This window comes from Macrobrachium nipponense, chromosome 11, assembly GCF_015104395.2.
Source record: "Macrobrachium nipponense isolate FS-2020 chromosome 11, ASM1510439v2, whole genome shotgun sequence".
Lineage (NCBI taxonomy): Eukaryota > Metazoa > Arthropoda > Malacostraca > Decapoda > Palaemonidae > Macrobrachium > Macrobrachium nipponense.
Window position 1 is genome coordinate 23,694,100 of NC_061087.1, and position 20,000 is coordinate 23,714,099.

The 20,000-nt window shown below is 35.1% G+C and overlaps 2 protein-coding genes across 3 annotated transcripts in view; one reads left to right on the forward strand and one right to left on the reverse strand.

Moving 5' to 3' along the window:
• Positions 1-1,695, forward strand: part of LOC135198144 (uncharacterized) — a 285,187-nt gene extending 283,492 nt beyond the window's left edge. For both annotated transcript variants that reach the window (XM_064225757.1, XM_064225668.1), the window contains one exon: positions 1-1,695. This exon is cut by the window's left edge and continues 2,161 nt beyond it. The gene's annotated coding sequence lies outside the window, so the exon portion shown is untranslated.
• A 1,458-nt stretch (positions 1,696-3,153) lies between these two features.
• Positions 3,154-19,187, reverse strand: LOC135208323 (glutamic acid-rich protein-like). The gene is made up of 4 exons (XM_064240430.1): positions 19,162-19,187; positions 16,615-16,797; positions 3,446-3,554; positions 3,154-3,249 (listed from the first exon to the last, which is right to left on the reverse strand). The coding sequence occupies exons 1-4, from the start codon at positions 19,185-19,187 to the stop codon at positions 3,154-3,156; spliced, it is 414 nt and encodes a 137-aa protein (XP_064096500.1).
• Positions 19,188-20,000: the final 813 nt, after the last annotated feature.

The window sequence follows — 20,000 nt, forward strand, 5'->3', positions numbered from 1 at the left end:
AAAGGTCTAATGAAGAGGCACCATTTATTAAGCTGCTTGATGAAATCTCGGAATGAAAGGTAACTTGCCGGAGCGTCCCGCTGATGAAACGACGAAAAAAAGGACCAAAAAAAAAAAAAAAATCTAGAAGTGACGGATAGGAATTCATCAGTTGCTGCCTTTTATAATTACTGTTAATTTTTCGTTTTCAAAAAGTTCTCATCTGAAGGTGGGTTGGTTGCTGGTGAATGTTTTAATGATGTTTTTTGCGTTTGGCTAGTGCGGATGTAATTGTCAAATTCTTTTATTAAGCTTAAACAAGGTTTTGCTTTACCTCTTCTGTTCTGACGTAAATTTCAAAAAGATTTAAGGGGAAATATACTATACTCTTTATGCATTCAGAAAATTCTTTATAGATCGAGTTGAAGTCTGTTTGTGATAAAATGTACAGTGATGGTGGTAAATGGCAAACCTGATGGTTTGAGATTTTTTTTTATTTCTAAATGATTTAGGTTTAATCAGTTAACAATGAGAATACACAGTGACTTACCCATCTGATTCCATATCCTTTCCCACTGTCGTTAGGGTACTTGGACTCTGGAAATTCGTTGTACGTGGTTACGCTCTTAAGCGAGGTTGGATCTCGTGTGGGGAGATATACTTTCTATTCCAACGGCTTTGCTGCTGCAAATAGACACGGCTGATGTTTTTCTCTCTCTAGTACTCTGGTATCTCGTAGGAGATAAGGATCTCTTTTTCTTTTGTGTGTGTGTGTGTGTTTATATCCTTGATTACTTTTTGCAGTCTTATGTTTTACAAAGACGAATTCAGACTTACGGAAAGCTCCCAGACCTTGATTTTCTATTATATGTAATAAATAAACTACCTTTATTGAGGCCTATACATGTCTTTGCTGCCATTGCTAAAGACCTCTGACAGGCAACCTAGTTGTAACTTATACTTCCATGTGTGCGTGCAAGATCTCTCTTCTGTCAAAATTTTTCTGTGGACTGTTACTTCTCTCTTTTCTTAAATATTGGTGAATTATTAGTGTTTTGCCATTTTTTCGTTGTGTTATTGATCTGTTTCCTCTCCGTCATTACTTCTGATCTTTCTGTTACGAATTTTCCCCAATATGCGTGTTCAGATTTCACACTAATGACATTTTTTTCCCTCCCCATTACCTTCCAAGTTTAAATGAATGTTTACTCTTATATGCGCCTTTGCAAATTACCCTGCGAACTTATTCCATTTGGCTTTCCGGTGGAGCATCCTTGATTTCTTCTCGCTCGGGTCATCGACGCAGTGTTTGTTTTAAGACTTCCTTTTCACCGATCCCTTTTAACGTTTCAGTATTTTTAGTGCTTTTTATGCGAGCACATTTTCTCAGAGCATTTTTTCTCTATTAACCGAGACTCCCTGTTATTCCACCGCATGAGCACTAGACAAAAGTAGATTATCATTTTAGCTTCAGCAGTCCTTTCAGTTTGAGGCTTATCGTCTCTATCTCTGCAAATGAGAAGACTTTTCAGTTGGGCTTCTGCGTTTTCTGCTGTGCGCTTCTTATCCCAGGCAGAATTTCGCTTTTTATCTTTTACTCCTATCTTTCTTAATATTCTCTCTCTTTGATGACAATCATGAGCCTTTTCTGTCTTCCCCCTTGAAGCCCAATTGCTCTCTCATTGCCTAACCAAGCTTTTCACTTTAAGCATGACTCTCTCTTCTCTCCTCGCTCCTCTCTTCCTCCCTCTCTCTCCTCTCCTCTCTCCCCTCGTCTCTCTCCTTCTCTCTCTCTCTCTCTCTCTCTCTCTCTCATCCACAATCAAAGCGTCTTCCCGTACTATTTCGACAATGACTTTCTCTTTACTTTGCCTTCATATTTATCTTGATTCTCTCTCTCTCTCTCTCTCTCTCTCTCTCTCTCTCTCTCTCTCATATTCTTCTTCATAATACTGACTTACTCAGATTTTTCTTACTTTCTTGACCTTTGGAAATTTGACGCCATTTCAGTATACAAAACTAAAAAAAAAAATCGTGGCATGTCCTCATCCCATCATATAACTACTCTGATCTAATCCTCTTGACTTCCCCTTACTCCTCTTTCTTGAGTCCCACTTCTTCCTCCCCATCCTCCGTTCCTGTCCTCTTCCTCCTCCCTCCTCCCTCCTCCTTGGATACTTGTTTGCTGTGCTGCGCTATTAGTGGCTCTTACTCTTCATTAACCCTTCCTCATGGCCTCTGTTCTCGTAACGGTCAGGGATATTCTCTCATTTGCATACGGGGGAATATTGGCCATAGCTCTCCACCCCCCTCACCCCATTGACATAACTGGAAACGATAAGGAAAAGCTTTAGGAAATTAGATGTGTGACGGATTGCACGCCTGATATATATATATATATATATATATATATATATATATATATATATATATATATATACACACACACACATTTACATATAATATACATACGTACACAAACAAACACATACATTTATGTTTCTGTGTGTATATATTTATATATATTATATATTTACATTTATATTTGTGTATATATATAAATATACGCACACACACACACATATATATATACATATATATATCTATCTATCTATATAAATTATATAATATATATATACTATAATTATCTATATATATATAGAGGAGAGACGAGATGACGGACGAGACGAGAGAGAGAGAGAGAGAAGAATACTACGACGATCACATCAGGCATTTTAACAATGGATAGCCACCAGCAACCAACCACTGTATGATGTAAACCGAGAAGGGGGGAGATAAAAGAAAATAAATAAACGGCAAAAAAAATAAGGCGGGTGATGCCTCTCTCAAGTTTTTCGTAAATATTGGCTCCACTCTAACAATCTAAAAAAACGAGGTCATTCTTATGCTAAAGGTATGAACAGCTCTGAGTGGTGACGATCACGGAATACTGGTGATGATGATGATGAATTAAGACTCCCGGAAAAATAAAAAGCACAAAAAGATGACGACGGGAAAACGGTAATAAAACCACAGCATCTTTTGCGAGGAAAATTATAACGAGGTCTTAAAAAAAGGAGAAAGGAAAGAGAGAGAGAGAGAGAGAGAGAGAGAGAGAGAGAGAGAGAAGGAAAGTGTTCAATGAGGTCAAAATGAACCCTCGGCGAAGGTTCGCTAAAGCTCAGCTGAGAGCCTCGAGGAGGAGGAGGAGGTAGGAAGGAGGAAGGAGGAGGCTGCCATCGCTGCCGCCGCCGCTGCGCAAAAATCTGCCTTATTGTCCGAGAGCAAAAAGGATCAATATTCCGCATCACTTTTCTGGAAAATGTGCTCATCTCCCCGTATTAGAATAAGGTCCTCCAATATTGTGTAGCTTATTACGTAGATTAGAGTAGGCTCCTCGAAACCACTCGACGTCTGATCCAAGATCCAACCCCGGGTTTCATTAAAAGTCATCAGCAGTATTTACGGCCTCATCGTCGTCATCACCGCCATTGCCATCATCATCGTCATCATCATCATCATCATCGTCATCGTCGTCGTCGTCGTCGTCATCGTCATCATCGTCATCATTATATCTACAGATAGAGTATAATCTTGTATCATTACTTTTGTTAATCCCCCTCCTATTTTATTACTGGAGAATATTTCACTGGAGAAATTATTTGATTAAATGATCACGCAAGGTAATATGGTGATTCGGTTAATATTAAATTGTTTATATGTATATATATATATATATATATATATATATATATATATATATATATATATATATATATATATACATATATATATATATATATATATATATATATATATATATATGTATATATATATACATATATATATATATATATATATATATATATATAAAACAAACACTAACATGAAAAATTAAGCCGAAAGACACATTGTTTGATTTTTGGTATGGCACGAGACTGATCATTTTGTTTGAAAATATATTGAATGTAAAGATTGAAGATATGTGTTTTCTAGTGAATATCCCTAATTCAGGGAACTGATAATTATGACATCATTCAACATAACGGTCGTCTCGACAGTGTTAGGTTCGTCGCATTTCCTTTCAACTTTTGTCATTTACAAGAAACACTGCCTGAATATATTACATTACTGTCGACGTATGTGTCATATCCCCCACCCCCCTCACCCCCCCCCCCCCCCCCCCCCCTCCCGACCCCCGAGCCGTGCCGCCGACATTGTCTTTTCCCTTATTACCTTTAATCTGTCGTATCTTCAGAGAACGAATCTTTCTTGTTTGCTTCTTCCCGTCTTGGAAATATCTCCTCAATTAGCCCCTCCCCCATCTCTCTCTCTCTCTCTCTCTCATCCCCCGGACTCTCCAGGCCTCGCCTCCGCCCTCACCCACCCATCGTCCCCGTCGTCTGTGCATGATTCGGCTCCAATAAGAAAAAAAGAGATAATATCACGAAGAGAGAGAGAGAGAGAGAGAGAGAGAGAGAGAGAGAGAGAGAGCGAGGAAGTCCCGTTTTCGTACAGATCTTCTCCTTCCCTGACGGAGTGTTTCCGCTTTCTTGTCACAGCAGCACTTTTCTCCTCTTCGGAAAATGGTGTCTTTGATGTCATATGTGAAGCCTTTTGTGGATTGTCCTGAGTGGTTGAGCTGAAAGCTAACCTTAGATTAATAGAGACAGAGAACAAGAAGAAGAAGAAGAAGAAGAAGACGAAGAAGAAGCAAGTCGAAATATCTTCTCATGTTTAATACTACAAGAAAAGAAGTATATAATATGTACATAATACAAACATATATTTTGTTGTATGCCTTTACTGGTGTGAGTCATGTTATAACGTATACTTAAGGTTCCTTCATGTCATGTGCTCATCACTTTACGCGTGACAGTCGGGAAGATATTTTTTTTTCTTTGGACTGGTAAATTTAGGATATTTTCTTTGTTTTGGTTTTGTGGTGTAAGCAACGTCTCACCTGTATCATCGTCATAAGGGATTCTTTTACGCATTGTTCATGTTTTATGGTTACTGAGAATATTAAGTACCGCATGTATTAGTGTATATATATATATATATATATATATATATATATATATATATATATATATACATAAATCATACAACTCACGTGAAATAACATTTTAGTAAGTCATATATATCTTGAACGGAAGAGTTTAACAGAAAACCAACACTACTGATCTTATCCCAACCATAAGACTTAGGAAATATGCGTATTGAAAAGTATAAGTTATGACTTGAATGGCAAGAGATTGTTCGTTTTCGATGCAACTCCGTGGTTCTTTATCGTAAGGAAAAGGAAGCAATCTGATTATTTAATTTCGGCGTCAACGAGGCTTTATTTTTCTCACATTACAATTTCTATAGATGGTGAAGTAACTTGGCTTGAGTTTCGCTGCAATTTTAGGAATAAGGAACGAACAAGCCCTGCCTTGACGCGTTCCTTAAGTATTACCTCGTTTTAAACTGTTTCCTTATATTGCCGAGAACCAAATAATTCTGTACTAAGAACATTTTTTTTTATTCGCAACAAAAATTCAGTATTGGACAAACTATAGTACTCACACTTTGACAGGTCGTCCTATGAATACCAAGAAATTATAAAGCAGTTTGAAGAATTAATCTGATTTATCCCTATGGTTGACCCCTCATAGGAGTATTTAGTCGTGCATTTGAATCATTGAGAAAAAGTGGCTTTGGGACGCTCAGATCGGCCAGTCAGAATGAAGAGGCGCTCATCAAAAAATTCAAGCATGGTTTTTTTCACTGTTAAACAATTCTGTTCAAGAGATCATTGTTGAATTTTGAATCTGGGGAGAGGCTTTGCTTACCGAGATAGGTGTTATCGTCGCTCTTTCGTTGGGCGCTGAGAGTTGCCAATGTGGGTATTTTGTATTACTGATTTTAAATTTTATATTGGTGATGATACTATGGTGAAAGACGGACTTCATCGTCACGTACGTGTCAACAGCAAACTTTTAATTTTTATTTTTATAACTGACCATATCTCATTTCGATGGGAAATGAATTTTAAACCGGCATCGTCGATTAAATTCATTTTAACTACATTTCAAATGCATGGGAACTGCCAGGACGGAATTATGTAGCTCTTTAAGTATCATTTGCATATGTTACCAGTTTATATACATTTTGGGAGAGTTCTCAAGAGCATATAAAACAAAGAGTTCACAGTTCTGAGAAAAGCAAAGGACATTTGGTAGAATATAATTGTTGTTCCTGTTACTCATAAAATGGTCCTTGTTTTGAGAGAGAGAGAGAGAGAGAGAGAGAGAGAGAGAGAGAGAGAGAGAGAGAGAGAATACTTTTATCGCAACTGTGGAACTCTCCTGAAGGCGAAGGTGGTGTGGTGGTAGAATTAGCAGTATGGCGTTCAGTTCCATTACTATGTAATGTTTAGAATGACCCCTTGAATGTTCATAATGTTCATTAAGAGCTCCCTTTTTACATCTCATGAACATGGACAAGCAGCATATCAGACACACGTTTAGAGAAGACTCATCATCACGACGTCACTCGTAAAGAAAGAGCAACACAAACACACCCACACACTAAGTTGGTCGAACGATGTAATACGTGGTATATGATCTCGTGAAAAAACAGTAACACTAACACGAGATAGTAGTTTGTTTTGCTTGTTATCAGGCTGATATGTAAATTCATTGCTTATTTAAAGCGAAGCGTACCTAATCAAGCGATTATAATGTAAAATGAAACTCAGGCATTTCCTCTTTTGGGAAGAAAGACCTTCCGCAGTCTCAGTAACAATCGAAGAAAGGATCTTCACCATTTTGGTTTTCAACAGAAACAAAGTGAAGTGATAATCTCAAGTATCAAACCCATCTAGTTATAGCGTGAAAGGAAATTGGAGGTCTATGAATTTCTCTAAACCCTCTAAAATTTAGAGAACCAAGAATCCAGTGAAAAAGAGTCGAAGACTCCGTATATATATATATATATATATATATATATATATATATATATATATATATATATATATATATGTATATATTGGCATTCCACGAAAGAGCTCTTTCAGGCTTAGCATAGATGAGAGCTTCGCGTCCACAACTCATATTTTTTTTCAGTGTACAGGATCATTGATGTTCAGATTTATTTCAAATTCAATTTTCAGTTATCGTGCACTATTAACAATGCTAATTTTACTATGCCTAATAATGACAAAACTGAAAGTAATTTCGTAGTCCTTTAGTCTGTTTTTAAGTAAGAATATTTTTTATTTGTTTTCCCTTAACAACTAAAACTTGACCTTTTATTGCCTATTTCTCCCTATTCTTGTTAAGAGACTCACACGAGTCACATTAATTCCTCGTTCCAAACTCTTCAGAAAATTTTTCATTTTGCCCTCTTAGTAATTGTGGCGGAAGTAGCTTGTGCAATCTCGTAATATTATAAAGACCAATTAGCAGTTATTTTGCTCCATGCGACAAATGTTTGCATGACAAATTATTCTATTGAACTAAATTTGCTTGAGGATATTCTGTGTTTACTTAGCTCACAAAAGCACCACACATTCAGGAGAAACGGTGGTTCCATTATGATAATGAATTGATGTTCTAACTTCTGAGATTGCGTAAGGTTGTCTCATACATTATGAAACACGTATAGCTGAGTTGACTTTAATTTCCCTTGATGGTCATTGTCAGTATTAAACGGTATTTTACTGTATTCAACACATGCACGCTAGAAGGTAAAAAAAAATATTGCAAAATTCGGTTGCAGTATTAAAGCACGTAAAACACACACACACACGTACACACGCACACACACACACACACATATGCATAAACACATTACAGCCAATCAGTACATACATGCTAAAGACATACCATACATTGCCCTCATTAACCTCCCGAAGGGGAGAGTGGGTAATGACCCCTCACAGTCAAGCCAAGAGTCCTACCAATGAGCAGCATAACCCTATGAAGGGTTTTGTGAACGGTGTCTTCCTTTCTATGAATATTGATGTAAGGCTAATAATGTACTTCTTCAAATAAAACATATCCAATACCTGTATAATCGTTGCTGTTTCATTACGTCCCTGAAGGGTGGGTCGATTATTATTATTATTATTATTATTATTATTATTATTATTATTATTATTATTAAATTAGCTGTACAACTCCAGTAAAAAATTTTATTTAGTGACATTGCAACTCCGTGAGTCATTCTCAAATTGTGAAAATAAAAACACAAATTTATAAAGAAACATAGAATTCAGTTAACATTGTATGCAGGAATTTTAGCTCATGAAACAAAAGCTATAAAAGTCTGGCAAACAAACAGGAAATTAATGTAAATGTATACCAGGTATTGCGATAGATAGCCTATTCAACAAAAGTGAATCTCTATTCTGATGAAAAAAAAGTAAAATATATTGGATGTAAGAATGAATTTGTTTAACGAAACAACTTTCTAATATCAGCGTTTTCATGGTATCGATATTGAAGGAAAATATATTGAGATTCAAATTATATATATAATAAAAAGCGGAGAACAATGCCATTTTATGGAGGCCTTTCCTGTTCCATTAGGTTTTTATCTGTGATGTAAATAAGTTCGGTTCTCTTATATGAAATAAATACGCTGTTAGATCTAATTTAATTAAAGATAGGAATTGTGAAATAAGAGATTTTGAAATTAAGTCTTGAAAGACCTCAACACTAGTAAATGTAATGCGTTAGGTCAATGTTTACAAAATACGTCACCAACTCGATTAAATATGTGTCATCAAGGTCATGCAAATTTAATTAGAATAAAAAAGCTCATTTCCTTGAAATATGAAAAGTATGAAAAAAATATTTTCGCTTTGTTCTTGTTTCAGGTAGTATGAGTATTTATTAAAATACGTTCTGTCAGAGCACAGGAGATGAACAACACGATGTTATTATGGAGACTGACTTGAAAAGTGAACTCACAGGGCACTTGGTGAGGTATCCCAAGAAAATTAAATTCCTTGAAGCTTTAGAAAAATAGTTTTGTTGGTGGGTGGGTCTCGTAACAAGATGCTGTGAGGCACCAACTTAACAGAGATATTACATCCAATATATTTAGAAGACAGGGAATTAGAAAACTTAAATATTCAGAGCGAATATACTAACAACACCAGCTTCTAATGAAATACATTATTTCCTGCGTATTTGGGAGGAACGGAACGGTAAAATTATAAACCATGATGTTTGCATCCGCACTGAAATGGAATGAATATCAGAGATTGATATAGTAAAATGTCAAAGTACCTAAGAGTTTATAAAAATGTATTGGGCAGAATTCTAAGGGATGTTTCTCATAATTGCAAGACGTGTGGATGTTCTAGTGGAGTACATAGAAAAAGGACAATGAGATCCTTGGAATGTTCAAATGCCAGTTATATATATATATATATATATATATATATATATATATATATATATATATATATATGTGTGTGTGTGTGTGTGTGTGTGTGTGTGTATATACTCGTATATGTGGGTGTGTGCGTATGTGCTGCATATACTGTACAAAAACACATACACACACACACACACACCCATATATATATATATATATATATATATATATATATATATATATATATATATATATATATATATTGTATGATTATAGTTTTACCCGACGATGAAGTCCAGTAAAGCGCATGCTTCCAAAGTTTGTCGTTGTCAGCTTGTTTATAATGAATTTCTCACTGCATAGTCTGAACTTAACTCTTGTTATTTGTGTACCTGGGCTGTTCTTTGCTTTATTTATCTCGCACGTCAGTTGAAAGCTTTCTGAAAATAGGGAATGATTTCTCATAATCCAGTGCCTCTTAATACATAACGGTCAGAACCAGACTTTTAAAAATCTTTGACATTTTCGATAGATCTTCCCTTTGTTATACATGATTTTTGTATAAATTTATAGTATTTTTAATTTTTAATCCATGCGTATATGAAAAATGTGACATGTAGGTACTGGATAGACTTGTTAATTATACGAGCTAATTCCAACAATCATTCCACGGAATTCTCAGCAGTTTTATGCCCCTTAAACTTTAATTAGTTCAGGAGGTCCTGCCCACCCCATCCTCCCTACACGGCTTATTTTTTGTACTTCATTAGCGAGTATCTGGCGATCTCGTGTTCCATCCACTCCTCTTAACCTTAGGACGCCTCATTTGCTTTTCATGCGTTTCTGAAGCTCGTGTTCAGTGTCGTTAAATCCTGGAGTATTTCCTGCTCTAGCGAGCACTGAAAGACAACAGAGTCATTTAATATTCTATATTGTATAATGTAAATTACTGCTTAGATGATAGTAGGCCTTTTTTTCCAGGAGCGTCTGAGAATTTTGAATGTTATGCATATCACTGATGTCCGTTGTTAAGAGTAATTTTGACTAAAGTGGTGTCATTCGATTATTCGCTGTTATAGCCATTCATGACTGTAATTGATGGCTGCTTACGGAACATAAATCATAAATAGAAAGACTTTAGCAAATATCATCATACGCTCAATGAGACATTTTTTTTTTTGCCTGCTCTTCGTTATATTTTCAAAGCGATTGCTGATAATGTACTGCAATAAGAAAGTTGATTATCATCATAGAAAAAAGATGGTTTCAGTCTAAAGAGCCAATTCAAGGAATGTAATTTTTCAAGATTTGTATTCAGTTTAAAGTTCTTCGTTAGACGAGTCAGGGTCCGGGTTCGATTCTTTGCTCTGTCAACAAGGAATCAGAGGAGTTTATTTTTGGTGAAGCTAAGTACCCTATTGGTTCCTAGCCACGTAAAAATATCTAATCCTTCGGGCCATCCCTGGAAGAGCTGTTAATCAGCTCAGTGGTCTGAGTAAACTAAGATATACTTAAAAGTGTATGCTGTTTAAGTTTAGAAAACGTGTTGTAAAATTCCTTGTTCCATTACATGGAAAAGATGAATATTTTCTTTTTTCATGGAATGACAAAAATATTTTATTTTTAACTTTCAAATGTTATTTAAAACGTATAGCTTTCCGTGAAGGAAATCACATCTGCTACATGTGTTGAAAACTTAGCATTGCATCGCGTACTTTTTTTTTTATCTCAGGCCAAAGTAATACTGTAAACTAAATCGAGTTCTTAGGAAAATCCACGCAAATTTATCTCTCAATAATAATTGCTGATTGAAGATGATTAAGAGCCAAATCGCATATAATTGAAATAACCGAATCATAATAATCTTATTTTCATGCAGAGAATGCCAAAGTTCTTTGTTCTATAATAAAAAGCAGGTATAAAAAAAAGTTAAAGTACTCAGTTGCAAAACGCGCAATTTATTGATCATGGCGAATTACTTATTGCACGTACCTTAAGCTATAAAATTGTTATCTGACAAATGTAGGTCGGAGGATTACATTTCCCAAAATAGAACTGAAATTAAACGTTTTGCCTTGCAAATACGCGGAGGTCATTTTATAGAAATAAATGTACTATGCAAATTATGTTTACTTGAGAAAATGGGAGTAAATGTTTACTCAAGGAAAATGGGAAGAAATGGTTTCCTCTTTTAACAAGCGCGCAGTACGAAGCACCCACCCGCTGTGGTTAGCAAGCAAATCAGTCGCTTAAAAGGGAGTCTTTGTATCATCGCAAATATCAAACGAGTTGTAACGCCAGATGAAACAACAAATTAGCTGTGATTGTGAGTAGAATTCGTATCAAGTTGCTGGAAAAAAGTTGACATTTTTGAAGCATAATATTCACTCTTTATATTATATGAAAGGAAACTCTTACTAATCTATATTTTTGTAGCCTTGTTATCCTATTAATCTTTTGAATGTATTTGAATTTACTTTTGAGTATTTCAGCTATACTTATTAATCGTTCTATGGCATTAAGATTTTGTCGAAAGTGTGTCGAACCTAATCCGTATTGATATGGTATTGCAAAATCGAAAACCGATATTTGTACTGATAATTTTAGTAGTGAGGCACTGTGACCTTGTAACAGTTTGAACGCTTGTAAAGTTTTGATGCAGAATTCCAGCCCCATCTCCAGTGTGATTGTTGATGCACTAATAGCATACAGCTCATCATTTTGACCATATATACTTTCGTGTTTTACTTTTTTTTCTTGTATGGCCAAAATAGGTAATCATAGCTCATACAAACTACTCGCAAAGGTCCAGGGAGAAATATAGGTACTGAATCCAAAGTATTTGAAGACAAACTTACCTTTCCAGGTTGGACGGTAAGCACTGAATCCCAAGTATATGAAGACAAACTGACCTTTCCAGGTTAGATTCGAAACCACAAATGTTAGGTCAAGTGTGAACTCAGCTGGAAAGATAAAATTTTTAATAGTTTCAGTTCCATTTTAACGTTGACAGAAGTACCGCATCGCAATCAAGTTGGGGAATCGAGAAATTAGGGTTTTTTATTCTTAATATTATTATTTAAAAAGGTAATGCCTCAAACGTGAGTAATTCTTATAAAGTAAAACTATTGTGACATGTATTTCAGTAAAGTCAAAGTTATCGTTTCCCGCATAAATGAACTTACTGAGATACCTGATATACTCTAAAGAGGATAAGGTAAGGAATATCCAAAGCTTCCTGCGATTTCATTCATAAAAGAAAGTCTTTCCTTGCACTGGTTATCAGCCATCATCACCATGCATTTCTATGTATTATTATAAATTTAGACAAAACTTCATATACATTTGGATACGTGAATTTACGCGTTTGTATGCATAAACGAAGTCGTGATAAATGTGAATAATTTATGAATTGCAACTTGCACTTTGAAATTTGGGAATATTGTTCTTTTATGTAAATAACTGATGTATGGCTCTCCCAAGTTTACGAGTGGCCCTTCTGTTGCCAAATTGTGATTTAATGCTTAACAAATAATACAAAACTGAGCTACGCATAATACTAGTCAGCTGCTAAGTTTCACCCCTGGGTTCAGCCTCCGTGACATTCGATATTCTTGCAAACTTGAGAATTAAAGTCGGGATGAGACCATGCAAAGGTTAAATGAGATATAAACACGCTTTGTGATCTATGATTATGCATATTGAAAGAGCTGCGCCACTTCAGCTTTTTCCAACTAATGGTTTGCAAATAGTAAATATTGGAACTCTCTTGTCGGTATAAAAGGACAGAGCCACCACAGAACTCTTCAGCTGAAGGCACAAGAGTAAAGCTGAAGCATTGTCAAATATATGTGTATATATATATATATATATATATATATATATATATATATATATATATATATATATATATATATATATATATATATATATATATATATATATATATACGTACTATATATATATCCTCACTATAATGTTAGTTATGTAAAAGGATGTTAAGATACATCATTTAAAGAAAGATTAGTCGTAGGTATTGAGTGGCTAAGCATAAAAAAAGTTGTTTATTCATGTCCTGGGAAGCAAAAACTAAGGGGTTATCATTCATGACAGCTCCTATGACATGGCGGCTAGCATTTGAAGATTACAAATAGCGCATGCAGTCGGGATTATATTTTCAGTTCACTTTCTTTGGTTGCTAAATAAAATAGGAATGGTCACTACTCAGATGTTTGAGATGGCGGATGAACATGTGAATAATACTGCATTTCGCATTTCATTTGTGTTTCCCATTACCTTCTCTTACTTCTTTTTAATGAGCACCATATTCTCTGGAAGGTTGAATTTGAATTCAGTGGCCCTTGTGGGCTTCTTCCATATGCATAGGGTTCATCTTCTGAAGAATAATAATAATAATAATAATAATTAATAATAATAATAATAATAACAATAATAACAATCATTTTACGAATAAAAGAACAACAAATAGTCACGCCGTCTTCTTAAAGCTTAAATATATTAGTATATGTTGTAAAACGAAATGGTAAGGCAATATGATCCTTGCAGAGTGATTTTCCAATCCCCTCCCAACTCTCGGCGTTTGTGCGTGTGAGTGTGTCTTGCGTGCGTGCGTGTGTGCGTGCTGGGTTGTGTGTCAACAAAACCACAATATCATAGTTTGTGTTGCCTTATGTTTCTTTTATTCTCAAGTGCTTCCTTGCATTGTTTGTAGCGGATCTTTATCTTGGCTCTTTGTTTGACCTTTTCCATCTCTTTCGGGTGGTCCTCAGTGGTATTCATTCCAAGGCACCTCCCTTATCCGCTGATATATTTTTCACGTGTTTTCAGCTTTAAGCAACGATTTCTTTCTTATTTCGAGAATATTTTGTTAGAGAAGATACCGAGAATAGTATGTATTTAATATTTGGATCAAGAAGTTTCATAGGTTTTCCTTTTTTGCGTAATGTGTACGTAATGTGAAATTAAATCTGTCTTGCAATGTTTATTTCGTATTTGTTATACGCTTCCATACCCGCTATTTTTCTTAAGGTTTTCTCCAGTTATATGGATGAAAATGATCTTCTTCAAACCCTGTTATCAAACTGTTACATTCAGCATAACTTATTCCATTCTCTCGTCTGCCAGCAAGCGGAGGACCAACTACCCCTCGAAAACATGCTTTTGCCGAACCTAATTGCCTAATCATGGAAAGTAGGATGCTAATCTCACCCTGCTAATTTCCTTAACGACTTAATTACGCTAACGGCGTATCTTTTCATATATTTTTTTCCTTAGGCGAAAGCGAACAAGGACAAAAAAATTGGGACTCGAAGAATTTATGGTTTTAGTGATGGCTTTCATTATGACCTCCGTGAATATAATCAAGTACGAAACAATCCATTAACACCAGCTTGCATGTAATTGCTCGAGAAAAAATGACTGGCCTAATTCCCCATTCTGCTATTACGATCGCATTCCTTAAAATAACTACAGGCTGCATTGGAATAAATTGCAAGTACGCCTTTCTGCCGTGTAAGTCTGTGTATTCATGTTCACTTAATCCCTCAGCTCTTGCGAATGTGTCATTTTCAGGGAATTACACGGTGTAAGTGTACCTACGTGTGCTTGTGTAACTCTACACTACACGCATAGAACCGAATTTAGAACCAGTGCATACTTTTCAAAAATAAGTATAAATTAGCAACGGTTGCAAAAAAATCTAACTGTAGTTTGTTTTCAAATTCGATACTTGTGAAGTATGACGTTGGAAGAAAAGCTATTACAACTGTGGAAATATATTCACACGTGAGAGTTGGAGAACGAATTTGACCAAGTGCGATATTTTTTTTTTTTTTTTTTTTGCTTCTTTCTGTATCAGAAATTAATTCTGTCTAAACTCCACAAAATTGCAGGTAGAGAAGATTACGTAGTCTTGGTAAAGCTGCACTGGCAATGGTAAGCCTTCATAAGTTGGCCAACTTTAATGTCGCGATGCACGTGTTTCTTAGATATATTTCCTGCGTTAGTAACATGAACCCCTCCATTAACTGGAACGCAAATTGCGCTTTGCATCAAAAACAAATTTCTGAAGATTTTTTTTTTTATATAGTTGTCACTCTCATCGTCATCATCTCCATCATCATCATACCACATCATTAACAAAAGCGAATAACTTTTAAGAGTATTTTCTGTAATTAATTTCTTAATTACACTTCCTTACCTGCATAATCTTCCACCCATTTGCTTGTTGATTATAAATTGCCAAGAATCCTGGGGCTTGACAAATATTGAGAGAGAGAGAGAGAGAGAGAGAGAGAGAGAGAGAGGAGAGAGAGAGAGAGAGATTAGCATAAAATATGCTAGAGATTCCCGTTCTTCGGATACTCAGGATGCTTTGGGGATGAATTGAAACTTTTCCAATAACAGCACCTGTTTATAATGTAAAAGCGTATTACATAGTGTCGTTGTGCCTGTATTTCTTCGAGAGATCGATGCGCTCCCAGAGAACTCCTGTTCAGAAGGTTTCTTGTTGAATTTCAAGTTGAAGTGAAGTACTGGAAGCAGAGTAAGAGAGTAGTTTGTCCATATTTCGTCAATTCCTCGTTTTCTCGATATTAATAGCAGTAGTAAATTATGTTCATCTCAGTAATAGACAGATAATTTTCGCGACTAATCATTAATTTAGAAGAGTGCACGTTCCGTAATGTGGAATAGTTTGCTTGTGGCAGTTATGAGCATGATGCTTTTTCGGTATTATGCTTTTATATTCCCTGATCAAAAGAATTAGACTGAAATTATGACCGTGGATCTCAGCCAAGTAAAACCCTGACCTGAACGCGGTTTACATTATTACAGAAACCGCACAGCAGTAAACTAAATACCGCACATTTTAGTAAGATTTTGGTGTTGCATAGTATTTCGTTTTTATCTGGCAAGGAAAGCAAAAATACCTCATCGCTTTAAGTAAAGACTTGAGATATTCCCGAAATGATTAGGAGATGCATCTGTGATCTGCACAGAAAAGCGGACGAAGCATGAAAGAAATTAGTTCTTATCTAATGCCTTTTGCATGGGAGTGACTCATAACTCATATCACTCGATCAGTTTAAGTACTATATCAGAATCAGTGTAGTGAGCGTTTTTACGCTTTTGTCAAGCTTTTAAATTTAACGTACATTTGCCAGATTATCTTAACCTCCATTCTTCCGTATTTTATTTTATTTCATTATTTACTTATTTATTTTTGGTCTCCTCTTTCACCCCTTATATTTCTCATCGGCTAACGCGCTTGCTAATGCCTCGTTTTCACCTTTCACCTCCTCCTCCTCCTCCTCCTCCTCCTCCTCCTCCTCCTCTTCTTCTTCTTCTTCTTCTTCTTCTTCTTCTTCTTCTTCTTCTTCTTCTTCTTCCTCTTTTCCCTCTTCTCGTGCCTCGTCAAATCTCCTTTTATCAACAAACACGGCAGAAAAATATTTATCCGAAGGGATAAAATCCGAAATTCGTTGAAGTAACGCAAAATGCTGCCAATAATAATTTCGTGGGGGTCGATTAGATTTCTCAAGTAATTTAGGGAGGTTTAAGAAATGGTGTGGTCAGGGAATTGAGGGCAGCCCAATAATTTTGTGAGAGATTAGGAATCGCAGCAGATTGGGAGCAAGTCAGAAATTACGGATGGAACCATTCGACCTTTAACTTTATACATTGACAGTCATTTCATAATTTCGTGGACAGAAAGTATACGCGTCCATGCATTGTAATATATATATATATAATATATATATATATATATATATATATATATATATATATATATATATATATATATATATATATATATATATACACAGAGAGGACGCAGTAACCAGCACTAAATCGACAATCATGGTCAGATACAAGTTCACCCTTTATAGATTTAACATCCATACGTATCGTGCTACATCCAGTTTATAAAACTTAGGTCTCTAACATTTTGATATAGATTAATCAATCAGATGAAAATAGCTATTTTGCTCTCACTAATTTCACAGAAATGGTTGAGCCCGCAGCTTTCCAAATCAGTTTTGGCTACTGTAAGCAGGCTGATAATGAGCCTTAACTTTTATGCGATGCATAGGTATATCTGCATAAACTAAGCAAAAATATATATATTCATATGTATATATATATATATATATATATATATATATATATATATATATATATATATGTATATATATATAATATATATATATATATATATATATATATATATATATATATATATATATAACTTGCATAATTTATATACGTATTCACCTTGTTATTTCACATAAACGGTAAAGCTCTCTATCATTCTTTGCGTACAGTAACTGAATTTGATTTTGGGGTGCTAAGGGCTCTTATCAGTTTCTGTGGAATCAGTGAAAACAAAACAACTTCTTCCACCTAAATGATTACTCTAATTTCGCATAAAAATGTTACAGTCCCAAGTTTTGATAACTGGATGAAGGACAGTACGTGTGTTATGAATATGTATCTGACCATGTAAAGGTAAGTCTATGAATAGGAAGTAAAGAGGTTATCAAAGATTTGATACTGTTGATTTAAAGTCTAGGTTATTGCACTCTCGCTCTAAGAATAAGGAAGAAATGTGGTAAGATGGTCATGACCTATAGCATTTTTCAAGATTCAGACTTATGGGGACAACAAACATTTTTGTTTTCGTCAGTCTATGATCAAGTTAATTTTCTTGGGTAGTTTCTGTGAAAAATCGTAATCATAATCGTAATTACTCCTAGAATTAAATTAATAACGCAATTTCAGAGGTACATGTTTGGTTTAATGACGGAAATGAAATATGAAAATTCTTGAAGACGCTATGCCAAAGAGAACTTGGAAGATAAAAGAATGCAAATGTTTGGCGTATGGATGATAAACAAATAAAAATTCTCGAAGAAGCTAAGCCAGAGAGAACCCGGAAGATATGAAAAAGAAATAAATGTTTGCCTTACTGATGAAAAAGAAAGATAAAATTTTTTAAAGAAACTGTTGCCAGAGAGAACCTGGAAAAGATACGGGGAAAAAAATAATACAAACGACGAATTCGGATCGCAAGAAAATCATCAGTAATCTGTGGGACTTGGAAGTGACGGAGATCTATAATTGGATCTAAGCTCCCTCTGGGACCTTGCGAACACCGCCTTTGGGTCTAGGCTAGAACACAAACACAACCCATGCCTCTTTTTTCTTCAGTTTACGAGGACGCTAAACTACATTTTTACGTACTTATTGTGTTAGGCACTGTTGGCATTCTGATTTGTTTCATATGATCTTGGTAGTGTGGTAAATGGGTGATTTTTTCTTGTGATTTATGGTGCGAATGGGAAAATACAATCATGTTTGGGAAGTAAGACTTCAATACTGTTGCTAAAATTGGCTTGGGTGCTCAGTTATATAGCTTTTTATTTTATTTTTTTGTTTTGTTTTACTAAAACTGTATTTTTGCATATGTAGTGATATGCATAGGAGGAGTTAATTACATTTTCCCTAGCGTAGTATTTACAATAATGAATACGATGTATTTATTAGTTCGTAAACAACTGCAGTCAGATGGGAAGGTTCAATTTAAAGAAGGGAAATAATGCTTGTGCCTAATCATGTAGTAATCGAAATTCGGGAACATTGTGTTAGCCGTTGTAGGCACTAACAGGAAATTTTTGTCATTACCTTCATGGAAGGCCACTGTTTGTAATGCCCGGAAACTTTAGCAATTACTTTTAATGACTGATATCATTTCGTGAATGCAATGCAATGACAATACGCGCTCACACAGAGGCACCTGCATGTTCACACATTTAGTACATTGTTGCCGGGTATGTTTGTAAGGTGACTCCGGATTACATCGATAACTTCCGTTTATATTCCTGGTATACTCTTAAATATTTCCTTATTCCATCAGGGTTTATTTAAGTAAACTTTCATTCTCCACTTTCATGTTCTCAATTTTGGGTGGTTGTGCATAAAAGTAATTTGTATTTTACATAGGGTTTTATTGCATGCTGTTGGTGTGGTCTTGTTTATCTGGGGAATTTGAGTAGGAAATGATGCTTAGTTTAATAGACGCGCACACGCACACAGACACACTCATATATATATATATATATATATATATATATATATATATATATATATATAATATATATACATACATATATATATATATATATATATATATATATATATATATATATATATATATATATATAATATATATATATATAAAACATTCAGGAGTCCCAGGAAGACAGCAGTCTAAGGAGCATGCTTTATTTATATGTGAAACGTTTCATGTTGCTTCAACACATCATCAGTCTGCAATAATTAAAATTTACTTGATAAATTACAAGTTAAAAGTACAAATTATTACCAATAAAAAATCAGCTAAAAATAATGTAAAACTTTAAATAAAAACAAAACATGAATAAGTGAGAAAGGCTACCTATTCAAGGTAAGGAAAAGAGTCAAGTGACCACAACAGTTCATACATGCCCAGACAACACTTAGGCCAGAGAGAGAGAAGACGAAGAATCATTAGAGTTTAAGCCTGGAGAGAGGTGCTTGATAAATAAAGACTCAAGGGTCGTTATCAAGCACCTCTCTCCAGGCTT

What these genes read in the sequence shown, in the direction of transcription:
- LOC135208323 (XM_064240430.1), bottom strand. Translation starts at nt 19,187, where the DNA reads ATGTGTGAACATGCAGGTGCCTCTGT. An exon ending in GAACATGCAGGTGCCTCTGT is followed by an intron (nt 16,798 to 19,161) that starts GTGAGCGCGTAT and finishes TGTTGATAAAAG; the next exon opens with GAGATTTGACGAGGCACGAG. An exon ending in GCCGATGAGAAATATAAGGG is followed by an intron (nt 3,555 to 16,614) that starts GTGAAAGAGGAG and finishes CTCTATCTGTAG; the next exon opens with ATATAATGATGACGATGATG.